The sequence below is a fragment of the Cervus canadensis genome, chromosome 26 (genome assembly GCF_019320065.1).
Source record: "Cervus canadensis isolate Bull #8, Minnesota chromosome 26, ASM1932006v1, whole genome shotgun sequence".
Lineage (NCBI taxonomy): Eukaryota > Metazoa > Chordata > Mammalia > Artiodactyla > Cervidae > Cervus > Cervus canadensis.
The window spans coordinates 14892345-14911203 of record NC_057411.1 but is presented as its reverse complement, the minus strand read 5'-3'; the positions used below and the strand labels follow the sequence as shown (position 1 = coordinate 14911203).

General features: G+C 34.5%; 1 protein-coding gene across 14 annotated transcripts in view; it reads right to left on the bottom strand.

Moving 5' to 3' along the window:
* ADGRL3 (adhesion G protein-coupled receptor L3) overlaps positions 1–18859 on the bottom strand; it is a 709244-nt gene that overhangs the window by 461644 nt on the left and 228741 nt on the right. For all 14 annotated transcript variants that reach the window (XM_043447764.1, XM_043447769.1, XM_043447767.1 and 11 more), the window contains one exon: positions 17312–17525. In XM_043447764.1, the coding sequence (XP_043303699.1) occupies positions 17312–17525 (214 nt within the window). The remainder of the gene's footprint in view (positions 1–17311; positions 17526–18859) is intronic.

Here is an 18859-nt window from a genome sequence, read left to right as displayed (position 1 = left end):
TTTTCCTAAAATCAATCAACATCGAAGAAATACATAAAATAAATACCCTATACACTTATGTCTCAGAAGTTATACTATTTATTTATATTTGTGTACATGCCAACACTGCTGATATAATAATTTCAAAACTAAGGATACACTGAGTTCATGCCACACCCATCAGAGCAAAATATTCTTCAGCTGGTTCCTGCAAGAAACTGTGGTACAACAGACTAAAGGACTCTGGAAGATATGACTTATATTGCAGCTCCTTTTTGGTCATTTGTTGCTGACATCCTATTATAATGCAATTATAGCTATAAAATATATACTTCCAATTATATCATATCATATAGGAAAATTATCTCTGCATTTACATACAATAATGTAACATTTGAGATATATGTTATGTACCTCATAACTTACAGTAAGACACATTTTTCTTTCCATTAGTTTGCAGAATAAGGGTCATATTCCATTCTAATATCCATGTGGACTTGTGTTTCTTTTATTAATTTACACTTTCTACATCTATGACTTTCATTAAAATATTTTATATAATTATTGTTGTTATAGCTGCAGTGTTTTCTTTTAATGTCACAGTAGGGAAATGCTATTGGAAGAAATAATTGAATGTAAAGTCATTAGCAAGATTCCACTGTGTTTTTTTTTAAGATCCAAACTTGGAAAGTAATTCAGAATCCTATCTCCTCAGGCAAGAATGATCTACTTGAAATCCTTGCAAAAGTAAAAGACATTTTAGGGCAGCAAATTTGCAGAGACTAATCTGTGAAAGAGGTGTGCATATTTGTGAACCTAATTTCTAAAATACTGTCAGAGAAATAACTCACACTGTGTAGAAGATTATAAATGATGAAACTGGTTATAAGTATTTTTACTCTATATTTTAATGGAAAGACAAAAAGTTGTGGTTTGGGGAGAGAAATGAGACTATAAAATATAGTATGTAAACAAAATGAGAAGCAGTGAAATATATCACAATCATATGTAGATACACACACACACACACAACAGAAATGATCAAGGAGGTAGCATATTGCAAGAACTTGGTGGGCATAATTCTGAAACTAAAGCAAAACCAATTACTATGAAAAAAGAAAGTCAATGTTAAATCAGTAAATAATATTAGAAAAGTATATTTAGTAAGATGTTTATACTGGTAGAAGACTTCTAAATTTTTCATGTAACATTACTATACTGTTACCTTCAAACCCATTGCCATTTTTATTCCTCTTTTCATATTAGCTCATAACCATATCCTCTTGTATTTTATAATACTTTTGAAGTATGTGTTTCTCTTTACATATGGCAATATATTTGTATAATTATATTATTTTACTAATATTACTTCCTCAATGAACTAACATGTCCAAGAAACAGCTCCAAATGTTTATTTTCATAAGGTTGATAGTACTAATAGTAATGAGTACTAACAGTTTTGGAAAGATCAAAGTCTTTTCAAGCCAAAACTCTCAACATATATTTATATATGGAAATAAGCCCATATGTATGAAAAAAAAAACATATTTTGCTTATACCACTTGTAAGTCTAGTTACAAGTAAATATGATTTACATATCTTGCTGCAACATATGTGACAAAGTATTATAAACACCTAATTTCACAGAAACTGTTATCAATTAATGCAATTTTTCATACTAACAAATGTTAGACTAACAGTTATTCTCCAATGACTTGGGAAATACCATTTTTTAATAAATTAATCACATAACATAATGAGAAATTCAAAGTGTATTACACAGAATGACTTGTTAATAAAGAGAAAATAAATCAGTTTAAGCTTGTGTCTAACACGGTATTCATGGAGGCAAAATTACCAATATGTTTTCAGCATAATGTGGCAGAAAATGAAAAATAAAATAGAAAATAGGAATAAACTGACCACAAATTAAACAAGGTTACCATAGTGTGGCACAAATAAAGATCCACTTTGTTTTCTGTAACTATTATCAAAAGCCTTGTAGAGATTTATGCTACCTAAAATCTCATTACATAAAACATTAGAAAGTTTAATATATTGTGTTATTCAAGTTTGATTTTAAAATGGTTGACATGATACATTTTCTCATTTATAAGTATTTCAAATTCCCATGTGATATATTTAGTTTCCAATTCATGAATCTCACTTTGCTAAAGTCTGCCCATCAACTGATGCCTATCTCCTTTTATGTACATACACATACAGAAACTGGTATATTATCCCCCATTATTACCTATAAGTTCATCTTTACTGAAGTTTTCTATAGATAATTGTTTCCGTATAAACTCTAAAATGTTTAAAAGAATAAGAAAATCTGATTTCATTATTTTTTAAGAAAAAACTTATCACAACTGAGTGATTTTTATCTGAAAACTTATCCTTAGAAAATTAATGTCATATAATTTAATAAACTTCATGCCATGTTTCATTATTTGTATGTGAACATGACAACTAAGCACTGATGGTATACATATGCATGGGGGGGTGAACATGCACACATATGTGTGTGTTTGATTTCTTTTCAGGAACAGTGACTAGTTCATACTTCTTTCCTGGGTAAGGTCTTTTATTAAAAATAGTGCATATTTTAGACAGAGCACATCAGGCAATAGATGGTACTAGTTATCATGATTTTGAAGCTGGATTCATTATGTTAAAACTGCAGCTCTGACATTAAACTGTATAACTTTGGGATGCTAACTAACTGAACTGATGCTTTAGTTCCCAGATCAGCAAAGGAAGGCTGATAATAGTACCCACTTTATATGAGTGAGAGAAGAATTAAAAATGTTAGTTCACATAATGTGCTTAGAGTATGTCTGGCTAATATGAAGTTCTCAATAAATATTGCTTGATATATGGTTATAACTGGAATATTTGGTAATTCAGTCAGACTTGTTCTATCAATGCATGTATCTATCAATGAAAGATGCATAACATTGTACTAAACATTTTATAAATATAATTGATTCAGGTAAACAAGGGGTTGAGAGGCTGGACAGTTTCAGATTCACAAAAATTAAATTTTTCTATCAAAAACTTCAATGATAAAAAATTTTTAGTGGCTATAATTGAATATTAATAAAACATGAGCTAAACCAACCTGTTATTTGGTTGAGTGTTTCCATGAGAGGTAATGAGTTTCTTTACTCACCATAATGAACACAATCAGGAGCACTGTTCTTAACTAATCTTAATATTTTATCATTCTTTCCATAGTAAACAAAACCCCAAATTCCTCAACTATGGCACTTTATGGGCTTAAAATAAATTCTAAAACAAGATAATTTCTATATGCTTTAATTATCTATTTTATAATGGGAGTAATAATAAAATGTATTTCCTAGTGTTACTGAGAGTAATATATGAGTTAATGAAGGTAAAAATCACTACCAGAATGTATAGCAAATAAAAAGCACCAATACACATGTCCAGGTATTATCCATAAAAACTTAATATGCTTTCTATTTGCTCATGCACATAATATTCTAGACATTATACTCCAGCAAAAGGTAAAATCAGTAAGAAAAGAAAGGATATTTTTCCGAAGATGAAACTAAATGCCTATGTTGATCAATTTTGTAAGACTGGTTTCATTAAAACCCTTATATACTTGACCAACAGAATGAATTATATGAAATGTGGATAGATTTGAATATTTCACTTGCTTTTTCCGATATACTAAAAAAGTAAAAAGACCCTTCCTTATGATAGAAATTATTCTTCAGTTCAGTTCAGTTGCTCAGTCGTGTCTGACTCTTTGCAATCCCATGAACTGCAGCATGCCAGGACTCCCTGTCCATCACCAACTCTGGGAGTCCACACAAACCCAGGTCCATTGTGTCGGTAATGCCATCCAACGATCTCATCCTCTGTCATCCCGTTCTCCTCATGCCCTCAACTTTCCCAGCATCGGGGTCTTTTCAAATGAGTCAGCGCTTCACATCAGGTGGCCAAAGTATTGGAGTTTCAGCTTCAATATCAGTCTTTCCAATGAACACTCAGGGCTGATCTCCTTTACGATGGACTGGTTGGATCTCCTTGCAGCCCAAGGGACTCTCAAGAGTCTTCTCCAACACCAGAGTTCAAAATCATCAATTCTTCAGTGCTCAGCTTTCTTTAGAGTCCAACTCTCACGTCCATACATGACCGCTGGAAAAACCATAGCCTTGACTAGACAGACCTTTGTTGTCAAAGTAATGTCTCTGCTTTTTAATACTCTGTCTAGGTTGGTCATAACTTTCCTTCCAAGGAGTAAGCGTCTTTTAATTTCATGGCTGCAATCACCATCTGCAGTGATTTTGGAGCCCCCAAAAATAAAGTCAGCCACTGTTTCCACTGTTTCCCCATCTATTTGCCATGAAGTGATGGGACTGGATGCCATGATCTTAGTTTTCTGAATGTTGAGCACTAAGCCAACTTTTTCACTCTCCTCTTTCACTTTCATCAAGAGGATCTTTGGTTCTTCACTTTCTGCTATAAGGGTGGTGCCATCTGCATATCTGAGGTTATTGATATTTCTACCGGCAATCTTAATTGCAGCTTGTGCTTCCTCCAGCCCAGCATTTCTCATGATGTACTCTGCATATAAGTTAAATAAGCAGGGTGAAAATATACAGCCTTGACATACTCCTTTTCCTATTTGGAACCAGTCTGTTGTTCCATGTCCAGTTCTAACTGTTGCTTCCTGACCTGCATACAGGTTTCTCAAGCGGCAGGTCAGGTGGTCTGGTATTCCCATCTCTTTCAGAATTTTCCACAGTTTATTGTGATCCACACAATCAAAGGCTTTGTCATAGTCCGTAAAGCAGAAATAGATATAGATGTTTTTCTGGAACTCTCTTACTTTTTGGATGAACCAGAGGATGTTGGCAATTTGATCTCTGGTTCCTCTGCCTTTTCTAAAACCAGCTTGAACATCTGGAAGTTCACGGTTCACATATTGCTGAAGTCTGGCTTGAAGAATTTTAAGTAACACTTTACTAGCATGTGAGATGAGTGCAATTGTGTGGTAGTTTGAGCATTTTTAGCATTGCCTTTCTTTGGAATTGGAATGAAAACTGACCTTTTCCAGTCCTGTGGCACTGCTGAGTTTTCCAAATTTGCTGGCATATTGAGTGAAGCACTTTCATGGCATCATCTTTAAGGATTTGAAATAGCTCAACTGGCATCCCATCACCTCCACTAGCATTGTTCGTAGTGATTTTTCCTAAGGCCCACTTGACTTCACGTTCTAAGAGGTCTGGCTCTAGGTGAGTGATCACACCTTCGTGGTTATCTGGGTTGTGAAGATATTTTTTTGTACAGTTCTCCTGTGTATTCTTGCCACCTCTTCTTAATATCTTCTGCTTCTGTTAGGTCCATACCATTTCTGTCCTTTATTGAGCCCATCTTTGCCTGAAATATTCCCTTGGTATCTCTAATTTTCTTGAAGAGATCTCTAGTCTTTCCCATTCTATTGTTTTCCTCTATTTCTTTGCATTGATCACTGAGGAAGGCTTTCTTATCTCTCCTTGCTATTCTTTGGAACTGTGCATTCAAATGGGTATATCTTTCCTTTTCTCGTTTGCTTTCGCTTGTCTTCTTTTCACAGCTCTTTGTAAGGCCTCTTCAGACAGCCATTTTGCTTTTTTGCATTTCTCTTTCTTGGGGATGCTCTTGATTCCTGTGTCCTGTGCAATGTCATGAACCTCCGTCCATAGTTCATCAGTTCATTCTTGTCATCTGTTTGACCACTTCCAATTTACCTTGATTCATGGACGTAACATTCCAGGTTCCTATGCAATATTGCTCTTTACAGCATCAAACCATCACTGCTCTTTCCATCACCAGTCCCATCCACAACTGGGTGTTGTTTTTGCTTTGGCTCCATCCCTTCATTCTTTGTGGAGTTATTTCTCCACTGAGCTCCAGTAGCATATTGGGCACCTACCGACCTGGGGAGTTCATCTTTCAGTGTCCTAACTTTTTGCCTTCTCATACTGTTCATGGGGTTCTCAAGGCAAGAATACTGAAGTGGTTTGCGATTCCCTTCTCCAGTGGACCATATTCTGTCTGACCTGTCCACCATGACGCGTCTGTCTTGGGTGGCCCCACACGGCATGGCCCAGTCTCAGTGAGTTAGAGAAGCTGTGGTCCATGTGATCAGATTGGCTCGTTGTCTGTGATTGTGGTTTCAGTGCGTCTGCCCTCTGATGCCCTCTCTCAGTTCCCACCGTCTTACTTTGGCTTCTCTTACCTTGGATGTGGGGTATCTCTTCACGGCTGCTCCTCCTTACCTCGGACGTGGGGTAGCTCCCCTCAGCCGCCGCCCCTGACCTTGCACAGCACGCGCGGCAGCAGCCACGATGGCACACACGTGCGGCCAAGAGGAGCTACCCCACGTCGGAGAAATTATTCTTAGCGGATCACTAATTACCAAAGAAATGCAAATCAAAACCACACTGAGGTATCAACTCATACTCAGAACAGATATCATCAATAATTTACAAATAATAACTCTTCTATTCTGTTGGTAGGAACGCAAATTGGTGCAGCCACTATGGAAAACAGTATAGAGGTTCCTTAAAAAACAAAAACTAGAGCTACCATATGACTCAGTGTTCCCACTCATTGGCGTACATCCAGGGGAAAAAAAAAAAGAAAGAAAGAAAAAATACTTTAAGCCAATGTTCAGAGCAGCAGTATTTATAAGAGCCAAGAGCCAATCTAAGCGTCTGTCAGCAGATGAGTGGGTGAAAGAAGACGTGTTACATAAACTCAATGGAACATCATCTTTCAGCTATAAAAAGAACGAAATATTACTTTTTAAATTGATATGGATGAACCTAGAGATTATCATACTGAGGTAAGTTAGTCAAAGACAAAATATTGTATTACTTATATGTGGAATCTAAAAAATAATACAAACAAATCTTTTTTTTTTTTTTGTCCATGCCACCTGGCCTACAGGATCTTAGTTCTCTAACCAGGGATCAAACCTGCACCCCCTGCATTGGAAGCATGACGTCTTAACCACTGGAATGCTGGGAAAGTCCCACAAATGAATCTAAATTCAAAACAAAAACAGATTCAGAGAAACAGAAGTCAAACTCACAGTAACAAAAGGAAAGGTGAGATAAATTAGGTGTAAAGGATTAACAGATATTAATATAACCTACTATATATACACCGACAAGCAATAAAGATTTCCTGTATGACACAGGGAATAATATTCAATATCATATAATAACCTATAGTAGAAAAATCATCAGAAATATAATTTCAGATAAATTTCTTAACTCTGTACAACTCAGCCTCCTCACCAGTAAAATGAAAAATGAAAGACAGTAAATATACTCTGAAAGCCACTCCTCCAATATCCTCAGCAACTTTTAAAATTACTTAATGATAAGAGAAACTGAGGTATTTATTCTGAATATCTGCTACATATCACTATAACTTATTTTCCTCCAGAGTCCAGTTACATTGCATTAATCAGGAACAAAATTTATGCTCCTAATTGTCAGTTATTTTCCATTTCAATTGAAGTTCTACTCAAGATAATAGCTTCAGTGTTTTTATCCTACGTTCTCTAATTTCAGAAAATTCTTATCCTTTTTCCCTTGTTAGTATCTTTTAAACATTTTACACAAGATGTCAAGTTCTACATGAGACCACAGGGTGTAAAATTTCTAAAAAATCTAGAAGTGGGGAAACAATCATGATGATCTTCCACTATAAATGAAAAAAGTGATTCTTATATTTTATAAATCAAATGTGAAATAGGACAAATTCTAGGTACATCTAACATTCTCACTCTACCTCTACTTCTAGGTTGCTTTTAGGTTTATTTTGTTTAGCATATTTTCCAATGCATTTGCTAATGGCTTCAGGCACTGGATTACCATGAATTAAAATAATTAAAAAGAACTCAGAAAATGTAAAGAGTGCCAGGGAAGAGTTTCCCTAAACATTCTTCAATTCTGTCTTTACAAGGCTGACTCTTTTTAAAAAAGAAAACTGATATCAACAATACACAAAAATTAAAAATATTTTCCACTATACATACTTATATAAATTTAGTTTCTCTAAAATATTTGTGTTTAGGATAATATCATAACAGGTCTATCTTGTCATTCCCACAAAATCACACTGCTAACCTGTGTAGTAATTTTATTAAAAAAAAATAGCTATTCTAATTTTCTAGTGTTTTAATCACTTTATTTATAATTTTAGCAGGTTTTATAATTTTATGAAACTTATGAGTATCTGAACAGAAAATTACATTAGTAATTTTTAGGCATGAGTTGAATTCTCATTTGATTTTATATTAGCAGGGGTAATGTATAACAGAGATATTAATCCCTTCAGAAATAATTCACTTATAGAAAATGTCTACATGATTTTAAAATAAATAGAATGAGTATTATGCAATGTAAAAATAATTAAAACAGAACATAAATCACTAATTTCACCCAGTTATTAGAAATGAAAAAAAAAATCTTTGGAAAATCATCAATTTTTCTAATTTTGGACTCATGACCTTAGCTCTTAAAATAATTAAGATTCCCAAGCTCTCAGTTTATATGAGTTATATCTATCAATATTTACCATATTAGAAATTAAATAACTGAGATATTTTTAAAAGTACATTGTTGCTAGTGCCTTGATCCCTGCTAATATTACCTACCACTGCCTTTGCACCATCAGTGCCTGCCCTAAATACAGTGAAAATGGCAAATATATTGTCAGAATTTTTATGAAAATAGTTTTGATCTTGCAGAATGCCAAGAAAGAACCCAAGGATTCCAAGTTTCCACGAACAGTGTTACAGCATGTCTGCACAAGGGGTTAACACTCCCCAAGGCCTATAAGAGATAGCCAACACAACCCTCTTTAACTTTCCCCCTAATCTTTCCTGAAACATTTGAATCAGTTACTAATTTTTAAATTTCAAATTACACATACATAACATAATTTCATTCAAAATCAGGTGACCAGTGAGGAGGACTAGGAAGTATTTTAGCAGAGTATTATCAAATAGGTATTCTCAGAATTGAAATGGGACAAAATATAAGAGAAGAGATAAATTCCTTTCAGATATAAACTTTTCAGTTTTTCCATATCCTCTACATTTGGGCTTTGGGAATGGGACTTGTCTTCCTTCATTTCCTTCACTCTTCTTTTTTCCCTTTGTGTTTCCTCAGTCAGCATACATATGAACATTACTGTTCATACTTAGAGCAAAGAGTTATATATTACTGTTCCTATGCTTATCTATTTTTTGTTCTTTTTGTTGCATTAAAATATGGATTCTATGAAAAAATTCCTGAACACGTGGAATTATTTTTGATCTGTTATAATTTCCAAGAGAAATACGTGACATAAAGCAATGAATCTGTCAAAGGAGCAAAGGAGAATACTCAAACTGAAAAATTCACGTCTATATACAAAGTTATTGCAGAATATACACTCAGCTATGTCCATACAAAAACTGTCACCAGCACTTCCTCCTTTACTGCTATTGAAAGAGTTCTTAACATCACTAGGATTGACCGCAACAAAAACAAAGCCCTTTTTGTACACTGTAAAATCCCCTGCAGTGGGACTGATAGAAACTGAAATAGAACTTTTTCAGAAAGATGAGAAACGATTTTCTCTCTTTCTTTCTCAACACCCCCCCCCCCTTTTTTCTTTGCGTGTTCCTGATGTGACTACGACATGTGGAAATTTGATATTGCTAAAATGGTGCTGGAAAGTTAAAAATAAAATTTAAATCATTTATTTAAATAGAAAAACATTACTACTTGATACATTTAACATCTCTTCTTGAGAGAAAACTCTAAAGAGGGTACTTTTTAAATGTTTAGATTCATGATATTTGATTCCAAGACAATCCAAAAGGCAATAAACATATTTATGTCCATGCCTCCAGAAATAACTGCTAATATTTCTTTGATAATATCCCCATTATTATCCCCCTAAATCTAACTGGACTTCATTATTATCCCCCTAAATCTAACTGGACTTCTTTAAAGAAGAATGCATCAAGGATGGATAGAAAGACAAAATATAGTAGAAATAACACTGGGTAGAGAAGGAGATGGAGATTAACAACAAACAGCATGAATAATCTTACTATGGTGATGTAAACATCCTGAAACTGATTTATGGAAATGATTGCACCTCTTGATAAACATACTAGAAAAGTTATTATACATGCAAAATGAGTGAATTACACGGTATATAAAAATGCTTCAATAAAGTTGTATTTTAAAATGAACACACTAATAAAAATAAATGGGAAAATAATGAACACAATGAGTGAGAGGAGCTAGACAGCAAAAACATATACTATATGAATCAATTTATTTAAATTTAAATTGAACAAAACTAATTTAAGGTAATAGACAACACAGTAGCAGCAATTCTTGGTTAGGGGGAATATGGGTGGTACAGAGCACAAGGTGGGATATCTGAGGTATACTTAATATTCTGTCTTCATTTGGTTGCTGTTAGATAAGCTTGGTTTGTAAAAATTCAGTGAGATGTACACTTATGAGATTAAGAAGAGGTGGCAAGAATACATAGAAAAACTGTACAAAAAAGGTCTTAATGATCCAGATAACCTCAATGGTGTGGTCACTCACCTAGAGGCAGACATCCTGGAGTGTAAAACAAGTGGGTCTTGGGAAGTATTACTACAAACAAAGCTAGTGCAGGTGATGGAATTCTAGCTGAGCTATTTCAAATCCTAAAAGATGCTGTGCTTAAAATGTTGCACTCAATATTCCAGCAAATTTGGAAAACTCAGCAGTGGCCACAGGACTGGAAAAGGTCAGTTTTCATTCCAATCGCAAAGAAGGAAATGCCAAAGAATGTTCAAACTACTGTACAATGGCACTCATTTCACATGCTAGCAAGGTAGCACTCAAAACCTTCAAGCTAGGCTTCAACAGTATGTGAACCTGGGAATTTCCAGATGTTAAAGTTGGATTTAGAAAAGGCAGAGGAACCAGAGATCAAATTGTCAACATCCACTGGATCACAGAAAAGGCAAGAACATTTTTAAAAAAAAATCTACTTCTGCCTCATTGACTATCTTAATATCTTTGACTGGGTGGATCATAATGAATTGGAAAATTCTTAAAAAGATGGGAATACTAACCAGCTTACCTGCCTCCTGCGAAAACTGTATGCAGGTCAAGAAGCAACAGTTAGAACCAGACATGGAATAATGAACTGGCTCCAAATTGGAAAAGAGTACATTAATGTTGCATGCTGTCACCCTGCTTATTTAACTTATACGCAGAGTACCTCATGTGAAATGTCAGGTTGGATGAATCACAATCTAGAATCAAGACTGCTGGGAGAAATATCAAAAACCTCATATATGCAGATGATACCAACTTAATGCTAGAAACTGAAGAGGAACTAAAGAGCCTCTTGATGAAGGTGAAAGAGAAGAGTGAAAAAGCTGGCTTAAACTCAACATTCAAAAAACTAAGACAGTGGCAACTGGTCCCATCACTGCATGGCAAATAGATGGGGAAACAATGGAAATAGTGGCAGATTTCATTTTCTTGGGCTTCAAAATCACTGTGGATGGTGACTGCAGCCATGAAACTAAAAGACACTTGCTCCTTGGAAGAAAGGCTACGACCAACCTACACAGCATATTAAAAAACAGAGACATCACCTTGGAGACAAAGATCTGTCTAGTCAAAACCATGTTTTTTTCTAGTAGTCATGTACAGACGTGAGAATTGGACCATAAAGAAGGCTGTGTGCCAAACAATTGATGCTTTCAAATTGTGTTGCTGGAAAAGATTCTCAAGACTCCCTTGGAGCAAGGAGATCAAACCAGAAAATCCTAAGGAAATCAACCCTGACTATTCATTGGACGGGCTGAGGCTGAAGCTGAAACTCCAATACTTCAGCCACCTGATGCAAAGTGCCAACTCATTGGAAAAGACCCTGATGCTAGGAAAGATTCAGGGCAGGAGGAAAAGGGGGTAGTAGAGGGTTAGATTGATGGATGCCATCACCAACTCAATGGACATGAGTTTAAGGAAACTCCGGGAGACAGTGAAGAACAGGGAAGCCTTGTGTGCTGCAGTCCATGAGGTCACAAAGAATCCAACATGACTTAGCGACTAAACAACAGCAGTGTGCAATTATTAGTACGTATGTTATACTGCAATAAATCACAGTATGTCATATACACAGTGAAACTGAAAGTCGCTCAGTTGTGTCGACTCTTTGGACCCCATGGATTATACAATCCATGGAATTCTCCAGGCCAGAATACTGAAGTAGGTAGCCTTTCCCTTCTCCAGGGGATCTTCCCAACCCAGGGATCAAACCCAGGTCTCCCACATTGCAGGCAGATTCTTTACCAGCTGAGTTACAAGGGAAGTCCAAGAATACTGGAGTGGGTAGCCTATCCCTTCTCCAGTGGATCTTCCTGACCCAGGAATTGAACTGGGGTCTCCTGCATTGCAGGAGTATTCTTGACCAACTGAGCTATGAGGGAATCCCTCATATACATATTCATATACATCCTGTGAAAGTCGCTCAGTCGTGCCTGACTCTTTGTGACCTCATGGACTACATAGTCCATGGAATTCTCCAGGCCAGAATACTGCAGTGGGTAGCCATTCCCTTCTCCAGGGGATCTTCCCAACCCAGGGATTGAACCCAGGTCTCCTGAACCCAGGTCTCCCACATTGCAGTAGGATTCTTTACCAGCTGAGCCATCAGGGAAACCCATTAGTATATACATGCTCATTCAAATTTCCTTTTCAACTTTAAAATTATGGGCAAGTGTATGTAACGTAAGGCTATTATACCAGATACTTAAAATACCTGTCAAAAGCTGGCTGAGGACATCATAAAATATGATTTTCAAACTTCCCACATTTACATGCAATTTGTGTTTATTTATTTATTTTTTGTGTGTGTGTTTAGTTTATAAGATGGACTCTACAGCAGCTTTATTAACAAGGGAATAGCATCCAAGCTAGTTTATTTTTGAATCGTCAAAGCTTTCCTAAGAGCATTTATGTTGAATCTACAGGAATAGTTGGTGGTGAGATGCTGGCCTCAGGCACATTGGGAAGAGGATCTAGAGAGATTAAGTTGTGCACAGCAGACATCAATAATAAGTCCTGACAGAAAAGGATGGGTGAATGTTTACTGAGTAGAAGCAGCTCCCCATGTTCTTTTCATTATTCACCCACTTCTATATCTAACATCACTTTGGTCTCTTCCAGTTACACTAATGTTGCAATCCTTCAAAGACCAGTCTAACACTTTGGCTTCAGCTGAATGCTCCCTGATATCCTGTAGGTAAAAGAGCACTTCCTGTTTTGAACTCTTCAATTAATGTAAATGAGATAAAAATAAATTACTGAACAAATGATATAGCGATTTAGTTTTTATTGAACAAAAATACATAGTTTTATGAATTACAATCATGACTGATGTATTTATCCACCAAACTCCAGACTAACTCTCACAGTGAACTACATGTCATGAACTTTTGGATATTCGTAGATTAACACAAGTATTTCCATTAATAGCTGGTGATAACATAACAGCTGCATTCAAGATATAAAAGTCCTGCAGGTATTAGTTGCCAGTCATGTTCATTTAGATTCAAAAGTTACATGTATTATATTTTATTTTATTTTTTTATGTGACAATGTATTTTATATGTAAAATACAAAGACAGAGTTATGAAATATAAAGTTATAAAAATTTAAAATAAAATTTTAGCTTATGAAATATAAAGAGAGTTATGAAAGATGAGAAAAAAAATATATCCTTAACAATTACTGAAACAAAGAACTAATGAGAAGACTGGAGGCTAAATCAAAAAATGTGTGGGTAGGACCCTGTATACTATGATGAGAAGTTCAGAGTTCATTCTAACCATGTGGGAAATCTTTGGATTTCTGTATAAATCTTTGGATTTCTGTATCAACTGTATAAACATAAAATGAAAATAAACAAAAATGAATCAGCTAATAAATTTAAGAAAGCTTTTAATTGGCATGACAAAATTGAATAGCATATGTATTTCTTCATTAATTCATATATTTGGATTGAGGGTAGAAGGAGAAGGGAATGACAGAGGATGAGATGGTTGGATGGCATCACCAACTCAATGGACATGGGTATGGGTGGACTTTGGAAGTTGGTGATCGACAGGGAGGCCTGGCGTGCTGCAGTTCATGGGGTTGCAAAGAGTTGGACATGATTGAGCGACTGAACTGAACTGAAGATATATGTATTTGACTTGACTTGAAATATATACATATATTTGATTAGTACATTCAAAATTTACTTTTAGGTAAAATCAAGAGCAAGTATGCACTCTAGAAGCCTACAGTTTACTTTAGACAAGGAAATGATCTAAAATACGGTAATACGCATCTATTATTTAGATGCAAAACAAATGGATGTAGATGATAGTAGGTGAGGGGCAGCATGAGAAGTTCTGAGAAGGGAAAGTAAATGTGTTCTGATATTTTAACAAGTCTTCTGGCAATATAATGAAAAAAAGAAGGCACAAAATACTCAGAGAAATTGGGGGAAGAATGGTATGAAAACACACTTGGAGTTGAGAACACCAGGCTTAATCTGAAAGGCAGTGAGGAAACTGAACTCTCTAGAGCAGATTCTACGGTTCTACTAGGGAAAAAAAAAAAGTAGAAATCATGTGTCATACCCTTTTTGATTCAAGTCCCCAGTTTTTCACACCAAATGCACATATTAGCATACAATTTATTTATGCATTCATTCAATGTGTATTCAAACATCCACAGGAATAACATGTCATGCCTGTCCTTGTCTGTGACATCTGTCTAATGTATGAGGTTGAAGTTATGAAGCCTTTTTTTAACAAGGTTATGCAAAGATACATAAATATTTTTTGACTTCAATAATAATTTACCCATTAGAGACATGCTTAAAAACTGTAGACTCTGATAAAATGTCCTTCTAGAAGTTTAAATAAAAGGAAACACAATAATTAACCTAAAATACCTTTTAAAAAGATGCTTTCTATTATGGTTTTAATTCAAACATATTATTTAAACTGTCAACATCATAATTAATATGTTACTTAGTAATTATGAGCATTATTTAACATGCTAGCATTGGCATGACTGTGAGAGTTCATTATGAAGGAGCTTAAGTGGACGTGATCATCCCATATATTGGGAACTTACAAAATGGAACCAGATTTCTTCTCTCCACTCATTCTGGACAGGTTTAAATATAGTACATTTAATAGTTCAAATACAAGCAAGAATCTTGCCTCCATGGAGAATTAACCACAGCTATTATAGTTAACTGACAATTCTTATTTGAGAGCCCCCCATCAGGGCTTCTATAAATGATTTACTCAGGGTGCTTAAAGCAATTTTATATGCAGATTTGTAACTTTACAGATGCATCCCATTTAATTCAGTAGCTACAGAGAATCCATTGTAACAGTCTTTTTTTGCAATAATTATATGATTAAGGGCTTATTTTGGGAGCCATTAATAATATCAATGAAAGGATTAAGACAATTTTTTTTTGTGTGTGAAAAATCATATAGAGATCAAAGAGCTACAGAAGTTAATGCTTCTCTACATTTTAAATAAAAACGTAATCACAGAAAAGCAGAAATTCCTCCTCAACCCACTCCCAAAAAGGATTCTGAAAAATCCTATGTTTGGTTTTCTAACCAAAACAAATACAATACAAACTTAGTTATGGTGCCAGTTCCATACTACTTGTAGAAAAACTGCTCTTGAAAGATGATATTAACACTTATATGCAACAAAATGATTAGATTTCTAATCACCAAACTTGTCTCAAATGGAATTCCTAATTTTAAAATCTTATTTCCCATTAACACACACCTTACCATGAGCCAGCATTTTAGAAACAGACAAATAAGCCCTCAGATTTGCCCAGAGACCATTAACTATCCTTCCATTATACCCCAGATGCTCTATCATCAAAATCCTGGCATGTTATAATTTCTCTGAATAATTTGCACAACAGAAATTTATAAAACTATAGACTTATGTATCTGAATTTTAAGTATCAAGAAGGTTAAAAATAAAGCAAGCTTTTATAAGTACAGGAAAGACAATCCTGAAAATCACTGTTTGTGCAATTATAATTCAATTTATTTTTACATATGGTATGACTTCCTCCATATTTTAAGAAATCCTTAAACAAAAGAAATGCCTGAATAGAAATTCGAATTAAAAACAAATTCACTAAATTGTTTATTAAGTTTTTAGAAAAATTACTTTGTGAGTACGTAGACAGGATGAAGGCTTGTCAAAGATAAATCACTTTGTTACTGATTTCTGACAAATCATAATAGTGAACAAATATATGAATGATATTTAGTATTTAACTAATTTATTAAGAAATACTTTGACCACCTGTTGTGAAGAGCCAACTCATTGGAAAACACTCTGATGCTGAGAGAGATTGAGGGCAGGAGAAGGGGGCAACAGAGAATGAGATGGTTGGATGGCATCATCAACTCAATGGATGTGAGTTTGGGCAAACTCAGGAAGACAGTGAAGGACAGGGAAGCCTGCAGTCCATGGAGTTGCAAAGAATCAGATACGACTGAATGACTGAATAACAACATTAAGAAATTTTAATATAAACTTTCTAAACTACAAATTTGAATAAACCAGTCTCTTTATAATTGAAGATTTTCTTTTACTTATCCAATGATATTGCATGGTATTTTAATTTATATTTATTTTAATATTATAATAATTCAGATAGTTTAAACGTATTAAAAGAATTAATTCATATGCTAGATATCTAAGGAAAACTTTTAAAATTGCTTTCCAAGGTCAAATAATCATTAATCAATATTCTTTACCATATTTTTTTATAAAATTGCCCATGAATCTAAATTTTACTTGCTTTTCCCCACACCAATGGAAAAGCATTAGCAGTAACATATTTTTTTCTGTAATTTCTGGAGAAAATGACATAATTCTGTTTTTGAAAACTGAAAAGTTAATTTGATTTCTCAACTAATGTATCTAGGTCTAGAGAATGCAGAAGAGAACACATGAAAAAATAAATAATCTAATACATTTTAATATTTTCCAGGTGCCATTTGCAATTTCTTCCACTAGCATTTTAGTGATACAGGGAACAGTTTGATATTGAAAAGGCATTGTAAAGTATTCTAAAGTACAAAATTTTATGTTCTTACCTATGCGTAATACATCACACAGATGCAGGTTGAGAGTCTACACTAAAGGCAGAAAGAATATTAGAAATATCATACCTTTGAGACATAATCTTATAGGCATCAGGTAGATAGCATCGTATATTCTCCATCTGAGCAGGGTCAGAGTCACAAATTTTGTCATCGGTCCTCCCATAGTTGGCACTTTCAATCATGATGACATCTGTTCCCGGACAGCGGAGCTCAATGGGGTAGCTCTCACAGGAGAGCTCTCTGCGAACCACAGCCATCGGGATGGGGGCACGGCTGAAAGCTACCAAAAGGAGGAGGAAGAAAAATAAAACATCTCTGTTACGTACAAAGGAAAAATATGTGGTTTTGGTCTACTAATACCAAGGAATAAAGCAATTCCAATTCATAAATTGAACTAAAAATGGAGCATTTCACTTCAGGAACTTGACAGGATTTTAAAAAATCTAATTATACAAATGAACTTACTCGCAAAACAGAAAGAGACTCACAGACTTAGAAAGTGAACTCATGGTTGCCAGTGGAAGGCACAGTGAAGCACTTTGAGAAGCAAATCTACACATTGCTATATTTAAAATGGATAACCAACAAGAACCTTTTGTATAGCACATGGAACTCTGCTCAGTGTAATGTGCCAGCCTGGATGGGAAGGGGATTTGGGATAGAAAGGATACATGAATATGTATGGATTAGTCCCTTCACTGTTCCCCTGAAACTATCATAACATTGTTAATCAGCTATACTCCAATACAAAATGCCTTTGATGTTAAAAAATAAAATTAAATTTAAAAAATCTAATTATAACAATTATTTCTTAAAAACCTAGTCTTACAGTTTGTTTGTTTTTTCCCCTTATAAATGGAAACAAAACACTCTGGATTTTCTAAAGCACTGGCTGGTAGATGAGCTAAAGACTATACAGAAATATCATCCAACTTGTAACACAAGAGTATCAAAAATCAAATTAACCTCAGGAATACTGTATTTGTTTCATTTTTCTATGGAAACCACTACCCCTCTCCAAAAAAGTACTGTTCTTGAACTTATATATACTTACTTAAAAAGGCAATCTATTTCAATTTTAAAATTGTTTTATTGTTTCAAGAAATAATTAAAATAAATCAGTATACTTTTTGAGTTAATGATAGAAATAGTGAATGTTCTTTTAGAAGATAGAGATTTATAAGGACACAAATTACAATTCATTCAGGTCCCTTGCTGCATCTATCTTTCAGTGTCAGGAGGTAACCAGTTAACAATGTGGTGACCTTCTTATCAAAATTGTCTACAGAAAAAAACATTGTATTTTTCTTCCCTTCCCTTTTAAAATTTTACTTAAGTAACTTTCAATCAGGTAGTATCACACTAAACATATTGCTTGATACACTGATTTATTTTACTTATTAATTTAACAATATATGGTGGAAATCTTATCATTTATAGTTGAATCTCACATTTTTAACACCTGCATTACATATATGTATACACATAAAATGTTATTTAATTGGTCTTATGCTGACAGGTACTTAGAAATGTCCCAGTGTTTTTGTGTCATAATATTGTAAAGAAGTACAAACCTGTGTACTTGGCTGTGATACTTTAGAAAAAATATAATTA